This window comes from Pogoniulus pusillus, chromosome 36, assembly GCF_015220805.1.
Source record: "Pogoniulus pusillus isolate bPogPus1 chromosome 36, bPogPus1.pri, whole genome shotgun sequence".
NCBI lineage: Eukaryota > Metazoa > Chordata > Aves > Piciformes > Lybiidae > Pogoniulus > Pogoniulus pusillus.
This window is the reverse complement of record NC_087299.1, coordinates 10245033-10267868: the sequence shown is the minus strand read 5'-3', so window position 1 is coordinate 10267868 and position 22836 is coordinate 10245033. Positions and strand designations below refer to the sequence as shown.

General features: G+C 45.2%; 2 protein-coding genes across 6 annotated transcripts; both read right to left on the bottom strand.

Moving 5' to 3' along the window:
• Positions 1-2321: 2321 nt before the first annotated feature.
• Positions 2322-9842, bottom strand: MIIP (migration and invasion inhibitory protein). 3 transcript variants are annotated; one of them, XM_064172243.1, is made up of 11 exons: positions 9713-9842; positions 8078-8257; positions 7781-7968; positions 6757-7248; positions 6044-6146; positions 5482-5593; positions 4801-4865; positions 4243-4372; positions 3790-3886; positions 2826-2977; positions 2322-2789 (listed from the first exon to the last, which is right to left on the bottom strand). In XM_064172243.1, the coding sequence occupies exons 3-11, from the start codon at positions 7949-7951 to the stop codon at positions 2756-2758; spliced, it is 1356 nt and encodes a 451-aa protein (XP_064028313.1). In that variant the 5' UTR covers positions 7952-7968; positions 8078-8257; positions 9713-9842; the 3' UTR covers positions 2322-2755. The 3 variants fall into 3 exon arrangements, with proteins under 3 accessions (XP_064028313.1, XP_064028314.1, XP_064028315.1); XM_064172244.1 differs by having other exon boundaries at positions 2322-2590; positions 2870-2977; positions 9713-9838; XM_064172245.1 differs by having other exon boundaries at positions 2322-2570; positions 2870-2977; positions 9713-9830.
• A 499-nt stretch (positions 9843-10341) lies between these two features.
• Positions 10342-22825, bottom strand: MFN2 (mitofusin 2). Of its 3 annotated transcripts, none has more exons than XM_064172235.1 (19): positions 22733-22825; positions 22038-22182; positions 21626-21804; positions 20954-21089; positions 20437-20599; positions 19796-19920; positions 19365-19473; positions 19163-19270; positions 18615-18768; positions 18325-18392; positions 18034-18155; positions 17765-17891; positions 17362-17466; positions 16783-16885; positions 15913-16133; positions 15627-15776; positions 14536-14732; positions 13914-14048; positions 10342-13276 (listed from the first exon to the last, which is right to left on the bottom strand). In XM_064172235.1, exons 3-19 carry the CDS (start codon positions 21798-21800, stop codon positions 13207-13209), a joined length of 2268 nt encoding a protein of 755 aa, XP_064028305.1. In that variant the 5' UTR covers positions 21801-21804; positions 22038-22182; positions 22733-22825; the 3' UTR covers positions 10342-13206. The 3 variants fall into 3 exon arrangements, with proteins under 3 accessions (XP_064028305.1, XP_064028307.1, XP_064028306.1); XM_064172237.1 differs by lacking the exon at positions 22733-22825 and adding an exon at positions 22680-22697; XM_064172236.1 differs by lacking the exon at positions 22733-22825 and adding an exon at positions 22452-22623.
• Positions 22826-22836: the final 11 nt, after the last annotated feature.

Genomic DNA, 22836 nt, shown 5'->3' with positions numbered 1-22836 from the left:
TTCTTGTATGATTATAGCTGAGCATTTCAACTGACATTTAGGGGTTTATCTTCCTCTGCCTAGCAACCTGGTTGTGCTTTGCAGAAACCAGTGGAACACACTAGCTGCAGCAGAAAACCAAGTCCTCATGTTTGGTTTGCCATAACCTAGCAAACTGATGAAACTAAGGTCTTGAACTCTGAAGGGGCAGGAATTATCTTGTTTTCAGATTTGATACACTCTGAAAACAAATTCATCTGGGCTTTGAAAATGCAAGTTGCAAAGAGATGAAAATGGCAAAAGTCAGTCTCCAAACGATTCAAAAAGCAAGTTCATGCAGATATTTCACCTGAGGGCTCTGGAGCCAGTCGTTCCTTGACATGCCAGAGAGAATGAATAAACCAGCACCACATTCATTCAAGGCTCTTGATCTTAATTCTTACAACGTACCGGCAGCAAGAAGCACCTAATCGTGAGATGTCCGCACTCTACCCCCATCCCCTGTCCTCCCCTGGAAGTGCAGAATCCAGCACCGACTCCACCACAGCTCAGGCTGCAGCAAAGTCCACGGTCCAAGTGCAGAAGCTGCTTTAAGGCTGGCTGCAATGCAAACTTTCAGCCACTATTGCTTTCCAAGATGCCCCGGGGTGACGTCTCAGCACACCCTCTCATGTGGGAGGGTGACTGTCCTGGATTATGCCTTATAGTGACTGCAGGACAAAGTCACTATGTATAACCTTGTACAGCACAGTACACTAACTCATTCACCTATCCACACCCAAACTACTCTTCACAGCACGTAGTCCAAAGGCAGCTTGTACAGGCCTGTTACTCATTGGTTACTCTAGCCTGGACAAAGCTTCTTTTGCATCTTTTGCCTTGGGACTTCATCTCATATTTAGTACCAAAAATAAAACCAGAATCTGTTTCTCATAAAGCATGACCTCGTTTTCTATAAATGACTTTTTTTGTTGCTGTTATTCTAACATTACTGCTGTTCAAATTAAACTAATGAGGATCTGCAATGTTGCTATCTTGAACTCAACTAGCAGCCACACTTTGAGCTTGGCACACAGCCCTACAGACCTCAGCAGAGTGCTTGTGAGAAGACAGTTGACAGGGGCACACAGATGTTCATGTGCAGGGCACGGGAATCAGAGCAAACACCTTTCTGGTAACTCTACCTTGAAGTGAGGGCGTGATCACAAGCGTGGCTGCTCGTGATTCACCTTCTTACTAGGGCGCACGTCCATGGCCAAATTTCCCAGTTAGAGCCATGAGTTCACTCACTTCCAGACCACCTCTCTTCCAGAGAGCAGCTGCAAAGAGTTCTAAATCAGATTTGGGATCATGTATCAACATCACCCATGCTTCAGCTGCAAAATCCTTAATAATCATGAATGGGAGGAGAAGCTCAAGCTGGCCAGCAGAAAAATCTTTGTACTGTCAACTACACAGTGAACAGGGCACTACTCAGAACAGACATTCACAAACTTGCAATATTCCTCTCCTTGCTTAAAAAAGTCTATTCATACCTTTGATTTAATAAATGATGTATCTGATACCTAAGAGTGAATGCCAAGAAGCTGAAAATATCACTGGTGTGAACCAAATTCCTTCTGTCAAGTTAACTCCCAGAAATAAATTTGAGACAGGAACCTCTGTTTCAGGCTTACACAAGGCAAAATAAAACATCGGTTTCACTGTTTTAGACAATGAAAACAAGATGGGCCTGCAAAGTTCAAAAGTATCACATATATAATACATTTTGTCTTGGTACAATTTAAAAACTCCAAAATGGATTTTTGTTTATCTCCAACAGGCTTAGAAAAGATGGGCAAACATGATCTGCAGACACTGTAAGGCATTACATAGCTTTGTGATGAATAAAAATCTCATTTAAGGTGCATTTTCACACTTATATTTACTCTGATTTAATGCACCCTGCAGTGTGTTAGGGCACCGAAAAGTTAAGTGGATTTCTTTTTGTTTTAACTAAATCACTGAGTAACTCTAAGGCCTTACTGAATCACTTTAATTTGGAAATGAACATGTTTCTGTGAATTCCACTGAACCTGGCATTTATGAGCCAATTCCTCACCCTGGCATCCAGAGTTTACTCTCTTCTGGCTTATTTACTTGAGATGGCAGATGTCACTACGGCTGTCCTGCCATACCAGCTGGTCACGTTATACACATCTCTTTATCCAACCATATCCAGCTCATGCATCTGCTTAGAAGTAGCTGCAAAAAAGCAAAGTGAAAAAAATCATCTGGATGTACAAATTCTTCTCTCTGTGTGCTGGCTGTCCCTGTACACACACAACTATGAAAACCAGGAACAATCTGTGCAAAGATTTATTTTTATCCAGAGTGGTCTGCACCCCTTGTGCCTATCCCTTCCCCAAGGTGATGAAAGTCAGTGGCTCACAAGGTGAGGCTGTCACACTTAAATTTAGAGCTGCTTTGTAGCGTCCAAGTTCATTTTGCTCCCTCTGCTGAGAAGCACTCTGAGATGTGAAGTGTGTCGGGTAGGTCAGGTTCAGAATCTGGTCAGTTCTGGTTCTGCCTGGCACTCAGGACGCTGAGCTCTGGAATCCAAATGAAGAGGCTGTTAATCAAAGAATGCCAAAGTGACTTTCCCCATTTTGATGAAGACTGGTGAGCTGGACAGGCTTTTGCCTCTCCGCCAGCTGCATGTTGTCTGCACACAAGTCTACACAGCAGCAGAAGGAAAATGTTTGCTTGTGGAGATGAGCAAATTATCTTCCAGGAACTATGGTTTGCTCAGCCATCCATGATTATTGTGCCCTTTAGAGAGACAGGATTGCAAATCCCATCTGTGCAGTTCCCAGCATCTCCAGGGACTCTCTCTCAGGGCTATTCTTACCAGAGCAGAATAGTGAGAGGGTTGTTCTTCCAGCGAAGCTCGCAGATCCAAACTGCTGTGCGTGGGAGTGCTGGAAGGGATGGTATTTTCCCAGCCAGCCAGGCAATGCTGTGAAAAGAGATGGGAATGCTGCCTTGGAGTGCTTTACCCTTTTTTACTCTATTGTGACCTGTTAGTTCCAAATAATGACTTCCACACAGGTAGGTTTTAGCAGGTAACTCATTAATTTTTGAGGAGTCTGATATGGCTTCTGTAATGAAGCAAAACTGCACAGCTATCCCCTCCTTCCACCTTTCTAAACCAACCTCCTGCTTTGTGAACTCAAGTATCTGACCTCTCTGAACCTGTCTCAGCTGACTCATCCAGTACCCTAAACCTCAAAACCAGGCTTCTTCCCACCTCTTCCTTGGAAATTCCTAGGCCAGGGCTAGGTCTGATTAGTAATGCAGCCTGCAGCATTGTCTGGGATACAGGACCAGCCCTACAAAAACAATTTTAAATCCACCCTCGCCACTTCTGGTTTTGCCTGGCTCCTATATGCTGTGAATACCTCACAGCAGCTTATCTTTCATTGGAGGGCATCACTGGCACTCTTTGGTACACTTCATTGTGTTGAAAGGTCAGTGCCTGAAATAAGTCAACTGAATCACGCTCCAAAGTACCCAGCTCCATATGGCACTTTCCTCTTCTCAGTGTAAAGCATCTGGAGACGTATCACATACTTTCTGCCAGTTACACAAAGTTATGAACTCAGAAGCCCGCACCAATGGTCTCTCTTATTATCCCAGTAAAGCAGATCAGCAATCTTGGTGAAAACTCTGCCAGGAGAATGAGGCACAGATTCTCTTTCCTTCTTGCACAGTGAAGCAATGCCCAGCCTGGGCTGTGCCACAAGTACCAGGCAGGAGATGGCAACTTACCGAAGGTAATGCTAGATTGTCTGCTGGCTCAAAGCTCTTCCTACGGTGGGCTTTGTATTTGTAGGCAGGCTTAAGGGTAGCCCTGGGAATGCTGACCCTGCAACCACAGAAGGGAAATCATTGTCTACACCTTCAGCAAGGCAGAGGAAATTTGCACACCTTCCCTCAAGAGTCTAATCCCAAAGTGGACCAAGCCAAACAGTTCTGGATCAGGGCACGAGACACCATGTACATTCAGGTTCTGGACAGAAGTCAGATAAAACATGCATTTCTCACTGGCTTCAAAACTGTTTCTACTTATGGACAAGATGAGTAGGGGGTTTTGAAACAAGAGATATCTCTGCAACCTCCTGCAGGACTATTCTGACTCTGTTTTCTTGCTCATGTTATCAGCTTTTTCTTCCCTATCCTTCTTTGAGTTCTGCATATTCCAAAGCAATAATCATTATCCACCTGACATAGGCTGGCTCTTCCAGTGTCCCTGGGGGCCGCTGAGCACGTGGGATCTTACAGATGGGGCAGGCAGATTCCAAATCCACAGGGACAGTGAAGAGGCGCTGGTTTAATCGGTAACAGTAAACACCTGCCAGAAAGTAACAACCCACCATGGGATTTTGGCAGAAGCTCCAACACAGCCAACAAAGCTATGCCACAGTGCCACACATGCAAGCAATAGAAAAAGCTGCTTTTCCTGAAACATCTTTTACGTTTCCCGCCCCCAAAGAGGTTCCTAAAACGCAAACCCAAAACTTCAGCCTCCTCAACTTAAAAGGAGAACATTACCCAGTTACAAGAAATCCTGCAAAGTAAGATGATGCTGACTGAGAAAGGATCCCTGGAAGACCCAAATGTATCTTTGGAGCAGGAAGCTGAAGCTGAATCTGGTTTAGGAGCTGCAGCCAAAACCAACACATTCTCCTGACTCTTGCATGACATGGGACACTCTCAAAACAACAGGCAAAGACTGCTCAGTTTGTCCACAGAATTGGGTTAGAAAGAAAGTGATCTTACACTTATGGAAACTGGTTATCAAATCTAGCTCTTGGTCAGGAATTAGGTCATCCAGAGCCTTAGGCCTAAAGAAACATGCAAACAAATCAGTTAGCGACAGGATGCAGCATACATTTCTGACTGGGAGGCAAATAAAGGAGGTGGTGGAGTTGCTGTTACTGGAGACGTTCAAGAAAAGACTGGATGAGGCACTTAGTGCCATGGTCTATTTGACTGGATAGGACTGGGTGATTGATTGGACTGGATGAGCTTGAAGGTCTCTTCCAACCTGCTTGATTCTATGATAAGCCTGCAAAGCCACCCTTACAATTCCCCTCTCCAAACAGACTATACTTCTCATGTGGAGGTTGGTCTCTTCTCCCAGACAACCAGCAACAGAACAAGGGGACACAGTCTCAAGTTGTGCTGGGGGAAGTATAGGCTGGATATTAGGAGGAAGTTCTTCACAGAGAGAGTGATTGGCATTGGAATGGGCTGCCCGGGGAGGTGGTGGAGTCACCGTCCCTGGAGGTGTTCAAGAAAAGCCTGGATGAGGCACTAAGTGCCATGGTCTGGTTGACTGGATAGGGCTGGGGGATAGGTTGGACTGATGATCTTGAAGGTCTCTCCCAACCTGGTTGATTCTGTGATTCTACTCTAGAAGGATACAAGCTACTTCAGCCCTTTCCCATGTCCACTTACTCTGTGTGCTGCTCACGAATACACATGTCTTTGTTGGCCTGTCGGAACTCCTGCAGCTCAGCAAAGTATTGGTCAGATTTTTCTGTTACTGAAAAGTTTGTATCTAGGACCCCTGAGAACATCAAGGAAAGAGTAAAGTTCAAGGATTTACCACATTTGGGAGAGTAGCAAAGCAAGCCTCACACCAAACAATTAAAACAGCAAAGGTCTGAAGGACCAGAATAGATAATGAGAAGAGCCATCTTGTCAAGGTAGATTTAACATGTGGCTTGGGTCCCTTATTGCATTAATTAATTTAGGTCACCTCTGACACCACTCAGCTTTGCCACTTATTGCCTGGATTCCCACAGCACTGCCAAATTCCCTCTTCCATGGAAACACAGGTACCTCTAAATGGACAGGGAACAGCTTCTGTCAGAACTGCAGCTCCTCTACTAAGGCCTGCTGAGTGGGCTCTATGTCTGCAGTTCTGTCACACCTCAAGTGAAAGGGGCTGTAAACTGGGTTTTAACTCCTCACTGCCACACTTTGCTGAGAGGCTTGCACCAGGTTTAGGATTCACCTGCAATCCAGTCATAGCCCAGGAAAGGCCTTGCAGACCAGCTGCTCACAGGTATGGCATACTGCTCAGGGTCAGACTGAAAAGTCACACGGCCAGCTTCCTTCTGGGAAGAAAACAATTCATGAAGACTCACTACACATCTAGCAGGATGCTCAAAAGGTGCAGCTTAGGAGAGAACTAGCAGCTGTTCAAACAGGGCAGCTGTGGCTTAGTTTGAGGCTGGATTCTACCTATGCCTGTACAGTAATATGCCCTCATATGCCCTCCAGACATTGCCTTCCAAGTTCATCAAACAGAAAGAGGAAGCAGGGGACCAGTGCAGGCTAAGGCAGCGTTTTTCAGGGCTTTAAACACAATGCTGTCTTCCCTGCAACACATATCCCCAGCCATCAGGCCACCCATGCTGTGGAGGCTGAGCACGGCAACAGCCTCCTTCATGTACGGAAAGAAGCTGGCAGCAGCAGCACTCACCAGGCTCTCCCCCCTGGGCAGAGGAATCATGTATGCAAATGACAGGGCAGTGCTGCAGTTTTCTGTGCTAAGGAAAGCAGGGCCTGAACAAACTGCCAACAGCTCTGGCTGCTAAGGTTGGGAATAGATCTGACCTCATCTTGCACTGTGTGAACAGGGCAAATAGTGTTCTCCTGACCCTTTCTCCCCATCCCCACCTACTGACTTATGCAAATCAGCAAGGGATTGGCTTCTCCATTTACCTTCAACTCTTTGGACCGAGAAGTCACCAAGATTGATTTATGGATTATAGGCTCTCCAATGACCACATCTTGCTTGCTGGTCTCTTCACTTTGTGTTCCACTCAGTGATGAGGCCAGAGGACTTTCAAGCTGTTTTTTCTCATGGTCACCATCTAGCAGAGCAGACTCTCTGCTGTCCTTTCCATGTCCTGGGAGGAAGGATTCTTTCTCTGGACATCTTTGAGCACAGCCATCCCTGTCCACTCCAAAGCTTTCTCTGTCACACACAGAGATGGCAGACACTGGCATAACATCCTTCTCTTTCTCAGGAATGCTGGAATCCAAGCCTATTGCTTCCTGCATCTTCGCTTGTTGCTGCTGTAGCTCTCCGTCATCACTGCTGTGTTTCAGAGATGAACAGAGGTCTGCTCTGGCTGCCAAACCTCCAGGTTCCACAGACACCAACACTGCAGGGTCAGCTGAAGGCTTCACAGCAGCAACCTGATTCTCTTCCTGTAAAGACAGAGACTCTCCACATTGCATCACTCACATTACAAATACCTTTCATGAGGACATACTACTCAGCAAGAAAGTCAACTTTTCACTCTGGTCTGCTTATGCTTTAAATTCCTGTGGAGAACCTCCCCCCAAATCCTTGTTAATGAAACATCACAAAGTGTTTGGAGAAGATAATAAAAGGATTAATTTTCAGCTAAATGCAGCTTTTCCTAACTTGAGGAACTGCTAAATTTCAGCCTTTGTGCTTTGAAGAAATAAAAGGATTATGTTCCACAATGTTCATTACAATCTTGGATTATGAAACCAAAGTTTCTTAGGCAGGACCTGATCTCTGAACATCTTGCAAGGAGAACACATTGGAGACCACAGGATAAACAATAAACAAGTCTAGCTATTTTTCCAACAGAGTCCATATTCCCCATACTGCCAAATCCTCCAGGTCTGTGTGTCTCCTTTACCACTGCTGCAGCTTATCATACACAGACCATTTGCTCCCCAGCACTTCCTGCACAGACACAACACATACCCGTCTCGTGGGCGAGGGGACAGATCTTTCAGTAGCTGCTACGTTATGAAGAGATGCTGGAGAGCATGGCTTGCTGGGAAGTCTTTTCCTGATCTCTTCCTGCTTCATTCTCAGCCTCTGCAGAAGGTCCTGGTTGGCCTGACGCAGCCTCTTCAGGTGCTCCAACTCCATCCTATGAAATCACTTTCCTGTAACGCCAGAGGAAGGGTGAACCACATAACCAGAAACATTAAGTGAAGAAGCAGATCCAGAAGAAACCACTTTCAGGGGACTTTACATTAAAAAAAAATCACTTACAGCTCTTGGAATGTTGGGAGTGTTGATCACTGCTCCTGAGAAATCAGCCAGTCTTACAACCCTGCACACTCAGAACTAGCACCACTGTGCAATTCTCTCCCCTTGGTTGTGCTGCTGAATATTTGACACCCAGAAGCTGATAGCTGACTGAACAGAGACAAGACACTCTGACAGTGGAAACTGTGAACATGAAAAAAGTCACATCAAAAAGCCAAGTAAACAGCACTGGATTCAGAGGCCAATATTTAGGACTACCATAAAATTCTGCTGTAAGGTTCTTTTAGAGCATCAAAACTCACACTGTGACAATACTGGGAACTTTGTAAGTTCTAAATACGAATATTTTTACTACAATCAAATGAGTCAAAACTGTCCTCCATGTTTCCCAGGCAGGACCACTCCAAAAGACTGTTATGACTCAGGACTATGGCTTAGACAATTCCAATCCTACACATTAATCACCAATGGTTGAAGCCCTTTAATTAAAAAAAGGAGGAAAAAATGGTTAATAACTAGATAAATAAAGCTTGGTTTGACTGGAAGGCTGCCATTCTGTTTCACGTCACAGGGTCCTCTGGATTTCCAGAAAGTGGTTTATTAAACAAAGCAAACCAAATCCTAAACCCAAACTCCCACTGCTTTTGTCTAGAGTGATTAGTTTTGTTCTCAACTACGTGCTTTTCTAGGATCCTTCTCTTGGAAGGATCCCTAAATTTGTCTCCAAAGCTCACTGGATATGTTTTTGTGTCTGCTACCCTGGCAACTGGGCATGAGGAATCAAACACATGTGCAGTACAGCAGGCATAATGAGGGAGAAAGAGTAGTTCTAGCAACTGAAAAACTACAGTTCTTTTTGTTACAAGAAATGAGAGGTGCACTGCCAGACATAAAAATACCACTCTTGAGGCATCGCATTTAAGATCACAGGAGTTCTCACGGCATTCACAGCACGAACTAACAGCATTCTCCAACTGGAAAGCAAATACTCTGGAAATAACGTTAGTCAAGGGACTTTCTGGAAGAGTTTTACCAGATGAAATCCACTCTCAGCATAGAATCATAGAATGCCAGGTTGGAAAGGAACCCAAGGATTATCTGGTCCAACCTTTCTAGGTGATAATAGCTCAAATGTGAAGGCCCAGCACCCTGTCAAGCTGAGCCTTAAAACTGTCCAGTGTAAGTGAATCCACCCCTTGGGAAGTTTTTCCAAAGTCTAACTGTTCTCATTGTGAAAAAACTGTCTTATGGATTCCAATCCGAACCTCCCTAGGAGTTACTCGCATAATCGACAGGAAGGTGTTAATCCTTTATGCTCAACCTCAGAGGCTCAAGAAGTGCTTTAGCCTGAATCACTTGCAGAAAGCAGCTTAGCTTCTGGCAGTTAAAAATAATGGTTGTCTCGGAGCTAAGAACGCTCACGACCGCAGGAAAGTGGCCCAACACCCACGCGGAGCTTCCCAGCGCTGTTTCCGCGCAGACGCGGTGGCTGCATTCCCTCGCCAAGGAGGAAGGGCACGCAACGCTGAACGCTCCTCCTCGCCGTACAGGCCAGGCGAGCAGCCTCCGGAGAGCTGCGAACCTCGCCGCTCAACCGCCCTGCGCTCATCCCACGCCGACTCCGATTTTCGGGCCCACCTGCTCCGAGGCGCACGGCGATCCCGCGGCCGGGGGGGTCCCCCCTCTCTCCAACACCTCCGGGATTTCCCCGGGCGACCCCGTCCCGGGCGTTCCCGCGCTGGGCCCGCCCCGCGGCTCCCGGCATGCGCAGGGCCCGGGCCCGGCCCGCCCCTGGGCCGCGGGGGAGGTGTCCAGGGGGCCTAGGCCGGGCAGGGACTGGAGCATCCAGAATAGCGGCCGCAAAACTCCATCTTTAGGGTTCATTAAATCGCCAGAGGTCGTAGTCTGATGGGGCCTCGCTCCCTAGCTGCGCCAGTAGCCCCAGGAGCATTTACCAGGGGGATCTGCCGTTTCGAGCATGCATATCCTATCGCCTGAGCATGCTCACGCACCCCATGTCAGCCCACTTCAACGCAGGACCTGCTGCTGGCCACTAGTTCTTACAATATTCTCAAGAAACTGATTTTAAATGTAACTTCAGAAAGAATCCCTCAAACTTCTGATCACATAATGCAGCACCATCAGTCCCCATGTGAATTTCCAGTGAGCAGACAAAGCAAAGGTCACAGCTGCCAACCCTTAAATTCCCAGCACAGCTCACCTGCCTGTGTTGTACTTACAAGACTTCGCATCATGACGTCCAGAACTCTTTCCAATTAATTTTTATTTTGGTTTCCATTGTTTACAGCATTGATACAGGAATAATTCATGCAAATTTATCACCTTAAATACAGCAGAGAGAAAACTCACTGGTAAGAGTACTTTGAAGAGCTCCGTCAACATAAGAAAGAAACAAGTAGCAGCAATAAGATAAAGTGCATTTAGCTGACCTTCTTTACTAAGAGTTTGGGGCTGAGTGGTTTTGGAATCACCTGTTCTAAGGCCTGATTGATCATGTAATGAAAATCGGAAGAGAACAGCATCTTTGCTTGGTAGTGTTCATTCCTATTCCTCCACCACTCTGCATTAAAGAGGTGCAGCTGTATTTTGTTTAAGAGGAATCCAGCTCATGGGCCTTTCTGTTAGAAGTTTGATTCTTGATCATTCAGGCTTCTAGGGACAAGGGTTACACACATATTTAAAAATTCTTCCCTTCTATGTTAGCAGTTTTGCTTCTTAAAAAATTCAAGGGGTTCTTTCTCTCTCTCTTGGTTGAGTTTCAGCACTGCAGTGAGAATGCCTACACCACTGAAATCTGAACCAGTCAGAAACGCACATTGGCAAGACACCAGATTCTGAGAATACATCAATCTCTTTTCCCTTTACAGATCAGATACTGGCTTAAAGATCAGCTCACTTATCACATTTCCTCTAAAGGCCTGCTGAAGAGATGCTAACATCACGTCTTCAAAAGCAAGGTCAGCATTTCAGGTAGCTTAGAGCTGCTGAGCAGCAACACATCATCTCCCTCTACCTGGAGATGACAATTTCCTGGTGCATCAGGAGTGTGCTCAGTGTTTTACCTCAAAGGCACAGCACACAGCTTATTATAAATGTGTATGCAGTAGCCTGAGAGATCTGACCTGATTCACGTGATATCTGCAACACAGCAAGAGTGGATGACTCCACTGACTCCAGCAGACTTCACCACAAGCCCAGAGAACACATTTCCAGAAGCAAGGACACAAACTTCTGTCTTACTCATCCTCAGATTCCATCTAAGCATATTTATGTCGTGATGGTTGCCTGAGGAAACTGACCAAGGTCAGTGAAATCCTCTGATGAAAGTGGCTTTTCAGTCTGGGTTGGATTCAAAGCTGTCTGCTGGAATGAAAGGTGTTTGCTTCTTGCATTCCAAGGACTTTAAAAAGTCTCACTATCAGCTCCTACACAATCAGGATACTTCAAGCCTTACTACAAATCTCAGAACAGCCAGAAGTACTTACTGATATTTCACTATTTTTAATCCAACAGGTAGCTTCTTTCTGGAACTTTCACGGCACACACAACAGCGGACTTGTCACAGGCACATATACTCACACCTGAGCATAAAGGAGAAATCCTAAGGCCAGCCAATACCATCAACTGAAAAGTCTCACTGTCATTAAGAAAATTCACCCCATTGCTCTAAGATAACCCATATTCTCTGAAGTTGTGATGCTGAACATATTTGGGTTGTCACTGACCTCAAAACTACAGAATCTGATTCTGGATTCATCAGACATTTTTGTGAGGAACAGAAAGGTCATACCCAACACACGGCAAAATAATGACTGACCAAGAGGAAATGAAATTTCGCAACACAGGAACCTAATCCTGGTGTTGCTGAAGTCAATGGGAATTTCTCCTCTACTGAATCCTACAAAGAGACTCAAGTTCTTAAAAATTCCAAATCTTATACTCCAAATTCAAAACTGCTTCAGGGCAAAACAAAATTAATATTTTAATTTCTTTTCAAATAAAGAATGTCTTTAAAAAGTAAGCTGCCGTAACTCATTCTTGCCCTGGTATGAAATATAAGGGGCAGGCCTACCCCCAGCCCCAGAGGAGCTGCACTTGCCAGCTCATTCTCATCCCTTTAACAGAAGAAGAATATCAAATCCTATCACTGCATGGACTCTAACAGCCTATGGGAACTCTGTGTGAAGCAAAATCTCTTACAGCTTGTAATCCACACGCTGTCCTTGTGGCCAAATAGTGGTAATGGAATTCCTAGAGCTTGCTTCCAGAAACATAGCTGTGCATTTTCAACAAAACCTCACATTCATCAACTCCTCTCCTAAGGCAGTTCATCGGATTCTGCCAACTGGCTTTTCCTTCCTATTTGTCTTCCTCAACAAGCTGTCAAGTTACCAGGACTACCTCCTTCACAGGAGCTAGTTACATCTTCACAAACTATGTGTCTTTAGTATGAAGTGGGCCAGACTGCACCATCAAAGAGCTCTTAAGAGGAAGATCCTAACTCCAAAGACAATAAGGTTAACCAAAGCAAAGTCTCAGTCCCTCTGAAAGAGACTGGTTTTGTTCATAGGTTTAAACATACTGACAGAAATAGGTGATTCTCTTTTGTGTTCTAGAGTAAGGGAATCTTAACCTAGGAGATAGGCCTGCAGGGGCTACAAATGCATTGTGAAACCATCAGTACGTCTGGGCACACACAGCTGCTTCTAACACATACAGCAACCTGGGGCTTGGAAGTCAGAAATTTTATCTGCATGAAGTAAAATGAGCAGCTCCATTGAGATGTGTTAGAACAACTTTTAACCTGGCAAACATTCATTTGCTTGATTTAAATTTGTTACTGTACTTAGTTTAGCTGTAAGAAGCCCCTTGTCAATGTACGAAGCACACACTCCTTCTCAAGTAGCCTGGTCTCACAAGAATGAAAAAGAAGAGTTATAAACAGCTAGTGTTTAGAGGTGGGACATGAAACAGGGAAGCAGAATCCTATTGTTCACACAGCAACAGGCTTTTGCTCGCTCCCTTTAGGGAATTCCATCACCCACCATATTCTCTGCAGTAATTAAGAGAGCACTGAAGGGAATCACTGTTGCTTCTCTTTTCTTCCCACATTATCTGCTTTGCTGCAGGTACTGATGTGTGAACATGTTGAGCTCACTGTCAAGCCAACCCGCTTTATTCCTGCAAGGACAGAAAGTCTCTGTTAGGTGAACAGTTCTTCTCAAACCCACCTGAAAGAAGCATGGCTAAAACAAGTGAATGGCAGGGCCAGAGGCTCATTCCAAAGTGCTGCTATCATCCCTCATCCTTCCTCAGCTCAGTAACACCTGCCTGCTAACAGTCCCTAGGCTTTGAAGTTCAAAACGAGATCTTGTTCACAGTTTAACACTGGTTTTACTGTGCAGATAAGGAATGATTGAAAATTTTCACCTGACAGCCTTTGCAGTGTGAAGAAAAACATTACATAAAAGCAAGAGTAAGTCTGTGCATAATTTTCTAATAGCCTGGGTAAGTTTGAGGAGTAGAAAACTGTATGTTGTGATAGATGTAAAGGAACTGCAACTCCAACCAAACCAGAAACATGAAAAAAAAAGGTGCTATGTGAGACAGAAGGTTTAAAAGACTGTCAACAGTACATGGGAAAGTACACAGTGAAAGGGTAGGGAAGCTTGTTAGGGAAAGATGCTGATGTGTGCACATCAAACACTATGGCGGAAGGACTGCACTCAAGTACACCCCAATCTGAACATCCTGGGACAACCGCATAAAAAACCAACTGCGTGCAAATATCTATGTCTGTAGGATAACAAAATCTCACCTGAGCAGTTTTGCTTTGCTCTGCAGTGAATCCAGAACTTCAATTTTTTTATTCATAGCAGAAATCTCCTGCTCAAGATTCTCCCGTGTGACATCCACTTGTTGACACAGGTGAGCAAATGTTCCAGCAAGCTCTCTGAAACAAGAATGGTTGGATATGATGGAAAATAAGATTGAGCAGTAAATTCAAGGAATACAACCTTTTGATATATAGTGATGATATTGACTCAGATGTTCACTTTTCCACTTCTGGACAAGAATGCTTTAGAGCATCACAACAACTTGATTTGAGACAGAAGAACATTAAGAACAGTGTTTAACAGCACCCAAATACTACATCAATGATTCAAAAAATGGTAATATTTTAAAATACATACATTGTTACATGTTTTGAAATCCAAAACTCAATACGCAGATTTATCTTGCTTTAACAGGGAATATCATTAAAAAAACCCCAAAGAACAAGAAACCCAAAGAATTACATAGCATCATAGAACTGCTGAGTCTGGAAGAGACCTCTGAGATCATCCAATCCAGCTAGAGCTCACAATCCCCTCACTACTGCTAAGCTAACACAACTAAACCAATTTAGACAAGGCTTTAGCTGAATACAGGCAACTCACTGCTGGACTTGGTGGCTGCAATTAGAACCTGTGTAGCTGACGATGAGTTGCAGCTTCTCACTAGCATACTCCACAAACTGCCGTTTGAAAGCTCGCTCTTTTGCTTTTGTGGTCCAGGTGAGCCGCTCATACACATAAAGGAGCCCGTAAAGGCCAAAAGAGAGAGCTATGAGCCTCCAACCCACAGCCTTCCAGACCTAAAGGAAGCACAAGGGAAAACAAGTCAGACAATCATCATCTAGGAATAACGTGAACTCCTAGCAGTGGTGCATGAGGCAGTGTGCTTTAGATTCCAGGCAAAGAGTCAGACAGATAACCCTGATTTACAAGTGGCTTCACTGGTCGGACACCTCACTACCAATGTCCTGCCTACAAACGAAAATACCCAACCTAAACTACTGGGGCTCTGTATGAGTTGACCTCCCCAGCAAACATGTATGTTACATCCGCAGGGCCAAAGGGACTTTGTCTGGTTCAGAGAGTCTCTGTTTCTGAAGTAAAAGATGTTCTTAAGCAACAATCTCCCCTCCGAACACTGTGACACCAGAATAGCAGGCAGGTGTGGAACTAGCACTCTACAAATGACTCTTTCTGCAACAGGAACTAGAGTCACCATGCAACTTGACTTTGATCTCGCATGCCTCCAGAGTTTAGGGAGAATTTAGGTTCAAAATATTCATTTTTTTCAAGACAGAAAAGTAGAAATGCAGATTTTCTCTGAAAAAAATAAGGCGCTGTCTAAAAATTCAGTGCTCTCCTCTCCTTCCAGGAGGGAAGATATACATGATCAGAGGTTCTTGTTAGTTATTTCTGACTTCTCTGTGCATCAGCAAAGACAAATGCCCCATTTTATTTATTCTCACAGAAGAATCAGAGCCTATTTAATGATCTTGCAAGATACTTCAAAGGGTTATAGTCACAATGACTCTGGCTCCAAGGCTGCTAAGCAAAATCAGCCCAGTATCTTTACTCAAATGTAAGATGAAATGAGGAGGTATTTCACAGTCCGTGACTAGCAAATCTCTAGAGGATTCAGCAGTGCAAGCGCTTTCCAACTATACTCTCTAACGCTGCTCAGATTGTAGACGCACCACACCACCAACCACGATGATCCCCATGGAAGTTCGGGAAGTTAATGAGGCCAGCCCAGTCACCATTGACACCATGAGTTCTTCCTGGGTCATAGAGCCCTGAGGCAAAGGAGGCAGACTGGGATTTGCTGGAGTTAGTGGGCGTTGAACCTAATGAGAAAAGCAGTGACAAAACAGAAACAAAGTAAGGAATAAGGGAAGTCACTGCCCTTCCCACCAAAGACTTCAGCAGCCACTGAAATGGTGAATATCACCTCAACCTCCACCATTCAGCCAGGCATCTTACCTGGTCATTATAGCCCATCAAGGCCCGACGACCATTCTTTGGTCCCAAAAATCTGTTCACTAGCATTGTCCATCCAAGAGAGAAATGAAATTCTATGTCCTCTTGGAAGTCAGCACAAAGCTTGTCACAGTTCAGATCATAGCTGAGCATGAAGCACTGCCGGGGAATTAACATGTCTATCTGGCCCCTCAAGGAGACTGGGAGAAGGGGTTTTAAACCATCTGCAAGACAGAAAAGAGAAGCACTCAAAAGTGCCTGTGGACTTCACAATAATTAACTGGACTTGCATTACATAATCAGGCTGGTTATGGGTTGTTCCATCCTCCATAGTTATTTTTCTTTGTACCCTAAGCTTCCTAAAGCCAAGCGTGTTGCAAAGCGAGAGATACATTGTGAATTACTATTCAATTCTTAGTTCTTCAGGTCAGCCCAGAAGGAAATCTTTCCATGGACCCTCCTAAATCCTCACAGGTAGCTGTTGAACTTTACAACAGCAGCTTGGAAAACAGAATCTGAAGGCCAATTCTAAAGGTGTTCAGGCACCACACCCCTAACAAAGTTTGCATTGAGACAGGCATCTAGTTACAAGTCATTCACATTTCACTAAGACCTTGGCTCTCTCAAGTATCCAAAGTCATTCCTCTCTGTAATGGGGACTATGCCGACGGTACATATTCATTAGCAAATCACTTTGTGAGCTCAGACAGAGTGGAAAAAGCACTAGTCTCTACCCAACAGCATTACTAATCAAAATGGAAACTAAGATGGCTGCACATCAGCCATCAGATTAAAGAGAAACCCAGAACATCTGCCTAGTTACTTTGCACAGTTAAAGGAGAGAGAAAGACAAATGCTGCCTGCTGAACTGACCTATCATTTCTTGCTGCATTGTCTGCAGGGATGTTGTGATTGCATTGGAGCAACGATCTGACATATTACGGCCCAGGCCTTCCTCAATGTGTTTATGCAGCTCCTGACACACAAAGAAAAGGTTACTCAGCTTTAAATAAATATAGCCAAGATGCAGGCTGCCAGTTAAAAACACCCCTCCCAGGACTGGAGAACACCATTTGTCCACTGTTCTACCATTGATTCGCTTTTTCCCCCCATTCTTCAGTGCATAAATAAATAAAAATATCTCACCTGGACTCTGTGGCCTAGGGAAACTTCTGTTTGAGCTATACAATGTAACACATGGTAACAATTTATCACTGACTTCATTAAAAAGTATCATCCATTTCTTCCTTCTCTTTAAGACATTCACTTTTTACAGAAGCTATCCAAACACATGAGATGTTCTAAAGAAGGATTTTTCACAATATAAAAGCTTAACCCACACCTCAGTTGGAAGAATTTTAAGCATCTTAAACAGGTGACAACTCCTGACCCAGAGCAAAACAAGCCTTCTAAAATCACTCAGGAATCCTGTAAATAGCAAACATCACTTACACTCTTGTAAACTTTAAGAACTACTTGAGAAGGATGAAAGTCTGCTTGGTATTCATCCACCAACACAGAAAGCCGCCTGATTTCTTCTGCCATTGCATTTGACACCTAGAGAAAGAGCAGATAACGAGGTTTCTGTATGTTGTCTTTGGTAGAGACAGAAGCCCCCCACTGAAACCTTTATTTCTCAGTCAGCATTTCTCCAGGCACTATGACCGTGCAGTTTGCCCAACTGCAAACCGCTATAGTGATGACAGGCAAACAAAGATGGCAGAGAAGTGTGTGGATCTCTGCTCTGTGTTACAATGCATACAGGAAAAGAATGAGACAACACAAGACTTGTGAAAAACGAATAGGCCTTTTCTGTTTATTCTGTATATTTTATGTACACCTGTATACTCCTTACCTGCCTCTCCACTTCTTCCGTGATCTGTTTTATTTTCCGCTTGTAATCGTAAGTAAGCAGCTCCAGCTGTTTGTCAATGAATCCCAAGCGTTCCTGCCGTTCCTCTCGCATTTCCAGACAGTAAACTCTAGTGGGGAAAAAAAACGTGCCTATCATAACCCCAGCCAAATGCTGCATTCTGCTTTGCATTTTAAATGCTCTCATTCCCTTAAGTTTCTCCCAGGACAGAAGCTTCAGTTATGCAAGAACCAAGCATTGGCTCTGCTCACCGCTGCTCCTGGGCAGCAACGTGCACAGAATCCATGATGAGACGAACGTCTTCAGCAATCTGCTTCGCTCTCACCGTATGCTGCTCAAATTTTGTTTTCACTGCTGACTGTGAGATGCATTCCTGTACACAAAAGGCAGCCCAGGGTTAGAAGCAGGTGGAAGCAAACTAACACAGCTTCTCCTTCCTGTAGAATTTACTTCCAAAACCCAGCCCCACTCCCTGTTTATAAACTCTAGTCCCCGGCCTTTCAGGACTAAAATCTAAACAGAAGTTTACACTCAATGCTCACCTCAAATCTTCTCTCGAAGTTCTGAAACTCAAACATTCTTACTTGAAATCCATCTGCCAATGCTCCACCTGGGAGAACGAAGTAGAAAACAATCTCTTAAGTTTTATGAAAGCAACTAGACATTGGACATCAGGAAACTTTCCTGCTTCATCTTTAAGTCAATGCAGAAAGTGTTGCTAAGTCAACTCTTTGTTCGGACTGCTCACTCCAACTTTATCCACCTTTTGGAAGAAAACGGTCTCTATTTTCTTCAGTCTGAGAAAACGGGAAGTTTTTGTCGGCTTCCTCACCTCCTTCTGGCATCCCTTGAGCTCTCTGAATCCTGGCATTCAGCACTTCTTTTGCAGACACAAAGAAAATTCTATCTCCTGCCTGGGCTCGATCCACCACACCCAGCTCATCCACCAGGAAACTGGTACAGCGCTCCATGTGCTGCCGGCGCACCTGAGGGATAATCAGGATAAAGCCCACATGCAGTTAAATCTGCTTCATGCGCGGTCTCTTAAAGGTAACAGCAAGCAACCAGGCGCCCTCTGCTGGTCTGTCACCAAATCGAAAAAGAAAAAGGGTAAGAAAAAACTTGTCTGTTTCATGGAATCTTCCGGAGGTTATCGAAGTGATCCAACTTCAAGAGCCTCCGTGAAACCCTTGGTTACCAGCTCAGAAATGTCAATAGTCATGTCTTGCTCACCAGTTTATACTCTCTCTGCACTGTACAAAACCCCCAAACTGTACAGCAATTGTGCACAGCACTTCATGATGCTACCCAGAAGGGCCAGAGTCAGCATGGACTCTCTAATACCTATTTAAAGAGAAGGAACTTAAATGCATCACAAACCTCTTCCATGTATTCTGGTTCAGAGGCAGATGCATCCCAGCGGTTATTTAAAATAAATATATTGGGTCGAGACAGACGTTCGTTCACCTTGTGGAAGAACTGTTTCTCCTAAGCAAAACAAAACAAAACCTCTAAGGATTAAGACTTCTTTTTTTTTTTTAACTTTTCCCCAGATTGACACTTGAAGTGGACTGGAACGTACTGTTTGCATCAATGTTGATTCAGAATTTGCCACCAGAACAAATACATCAGCATCTAGACAGAATTTGTCGATCCAGCTGTCCAGTTCTGTAGTGACATCAATGCCAGGGCTAGCAATAAAAACAGAAAAGACATTACCAGGCTGTGGATACAGCAAAAACAGAATAAAAAGAGTTAGTAAGAACTGTGCTTCAGCTTTTCAGAGCATTAATTTCCCAGTCCGAGCTACAGTGCCCTGAGGTGACAGAGAGTACAGGCTACAAGGAAGTACCAATCAAAAGCAATACTGACTGCCAGCTACAGCAAAGGACTTTAGTTGGTGTCATAAATTAGAACTAGGTCAATTTCCTTGATGTTTCTTAAATTGATATTTGGAAACATTTCTGTAATTAATCTGCAATAAGCAGCAAAGGAAGGAAAGGTATTTCTCACCTGTCCATCAGCACCAGGTCGTCCTTTAAGAGAGGACATTTGGAATTGGGCCACATTACACTGACCAGGCTGCCAGCATTCAGAAGTTCATCTTGATGAAGGGCATGAGCCAGCTGGTTTACTGTCTAGTAAACAGATGAGTAATTTGCAACATCTCCTCTATGCTAAGTCACATTAACACAATTATGTTCCCTTCAGGGCTGCTCATAGACAGTTTAAGATAAAATCCAACTCCAAATCATGCTGGGAGGTTTTACACACAAAACTTTCATGAGCCTCCCAGTAAGAGTTTGAGAAATTTTCATGTCAAGAAAAGCTACAGAGGAATTATCAGGAAGACTGTGCCTTCTGTCAGTCAAGCAGCTCAGAACTTCACGAGTCACTGCTATGGCTCCATGCTGTCTCTAACAAAAAAAAAAAAGTACCTTCTTTTTCATAAAATGAACAAGGTCCATCCTGTAACTTGATCCATTTCTCCCTTCTTACATCTAATGTAAACCTGTTCTTCATCTTTACTTGTTAACTATTAAAATTCTTAACTATGGAATTTATTTGTAGTGCTTTAGATTTTCTTGTTCTTTCTCTATTCTAGCACTCCTAAAGCACTATTCTCCTTCATCTTACTCTTATGAAAATTGTACCTTGACACTCCTCTTCTCCTCTGAGCCTTCAGTAAGCAGGAAAGCATCATGTCCATCTGTCCCTTCCACACGCAGGAAGCAATTAGTGGTGTGTCCAATGCCTGAAGGAAGGACTTTGTCCCATAGCATGGCATTTATCACAGTGCTCTTCCCATTGCTCGTCCTGAAGTCAGATTAAAGAATGGTATAGCTAGACTGCTGAGATTCAGGTAGACTCATTTTGCCTTTACAGAAAGCAATTCCGCCAAACACAAGCAGCAGCAGAAGCATAAATGATTTAGTTGCCATAGGCGGCAAAGACTGCTCTATTTTCTCACTTGAAGAATTCTTCCAAGCCAAAGAATTAGGTGCTACATTTCTTTCCAGCTTACAAGATGACTAATACCAGGGACATGCTGCACATTACAAGCAAGAGCTGCAGCACCAGCATGTCTATAAATATTTTCCCTGCCTACAATCCTAAAGACGCCAGTGGCCTCACTGAGCAGGGAGTGTAGGCAATAAGCACGTGACCCACCTTCCAAAAAAAGCCACTTTCATGTGTCGTCTTGCCAGCACTTCACTAATACCACTGACTTTTGACAGGTAGCCTTTGACTTCCAGAACCTGCTCTTCTGTGGTGACCGGATCAAGCTCGATATTCTTGTGTGTTTCTACAATTAAAACACAGGATGTCTCTGAACTCCAGAAAGCACTGTCTCAGTACTGGGTGAAACGCTTCCCCATGATGTAGCACACATAACTACAGGTTTATCTGCGTTCCAAAGATCGTGGGTGATCCTTACACACACAGTTACATCTCGGGCAATTTTGCATCCACTTCTATCAGCTGGTCTCTTATCTAGTAACCATTCTCATCCTTTGCACTACCTCAGAGAACACAGCCAACACTTCAAACACTCCGGCACCCTTGAAAAATCATCTACGTCTTAAGCCGTTAAAGCCAATTAATTACTGGCATGAGCTACAGGTCACCAGCAGTAACATGCCTAAGCAGGAATAAAGAATTATAGGTAAGAAACCTAAAGGAAATTGTATACTTTATTAAAAACCTCCCAAACAACACAAACCCCGAGCACAGCTCACTAACTAGACATTTAAATGAATGAAGGGGGTTCGCTCTGTGTTTGGCAGGGCTGTATGTGGGCAAAGCACCATTATGCACTTGCAGTTGAAGAACTGAGCTTACCTTCCAGGAAAGAGGAGCTCTCATTGATGTATGCAGCCAGCTGCTCAAAGATGCCATTGATTTTCTTCTTTGCAGTGACAAAATGTTTAAGTGGAGAAGCATTTACCTCAGCCATGTGTCTTTTATCCTTCTTCACTGCAATTATTGAGTTGGATCGAGTGAACAACAGGGACATTGCGCTACAGGGAAGAAACCAAATAAATCAGGGTGGCTCACCAGTGCCAGTAGCTATCCAACTAAGCATCTTACCAAGAGCTAAACACACAATTTAAACCGACTGTCTTTATTTCACAGAGAAACGGCACTGCTTCCCACGGCTAGAAATTACTCATCAGAAATCGAAAAACTATCTTCCCTTCTCTCTTCCAACAAGCAGACCCCCAACGATCACTCCTCTCGATCCTCTGCTTACGTTGTGGATGAGTTACGCCTTCACAAGTCAGACATGGCCAGCTCGAATCCCTCTTGGAACAGGAACGACTGCAGTTTCCCTGCCTTCTCCCTCGCCTCCGTCCCGCAGCTCTCTCACTGACGCCGAGTCCACCCCGTTCCCGTTCCTGTGGCACAGGGACCAGGGGATGAAGGACAGAGACCGCGAAGCTCGCTGATCGGCCAAGCTCTGCTCCTCGGCCACCGCAGTGCCCGAGGGACGCGCAGGGCAGGGCCCGGGGCTGCCGTCCTCACCTTCCCTCACACCTCAGGCGGCGGGAGGCGGCCGGCGCGCGCCAGCAAAGGGCGGGAAGCGCCCCTCTCGCGCGCCCCTTTCCCCGCCGCCGTCCCGAGAGCAGAGCCCGGCCCGGCCCGCAGCGGCTTCCTCTCCCCTTACCGCCCGGCCCGGCCCGCAGCGGCTTCCTCTCCCCTTACCGCCCGGCCCGGCCCGCAGCGGCTTCCTCTCCCCTTGCCGCCCGGCCCGGCCCGCAGCGGCTTCCTCTCCCCTTACCGCCCGGCCCGGCCCGCAGCGGCTTCCTCTCCCCTTGCCGCCCGGCCCGGCCCGCAGCGGCTTCCTCTCCCCTTACCGCCCGGCCCGGCCCGCAGCGGCTTCCTCTCCCCTTACCGCCCGGCCCGGCCCGCAGCGGCTTCCTCTCCCCTTGCCGCCCCACCCCTCACCTTCAGCACCGCTGCCGTACGGCCGCCATGTTATCCCCTCGGCATCGTCACTGAGGCTGCGCCGGGCGGCCAGAGTCATCACCGTGCGCCAGGCGCGCCCGCCC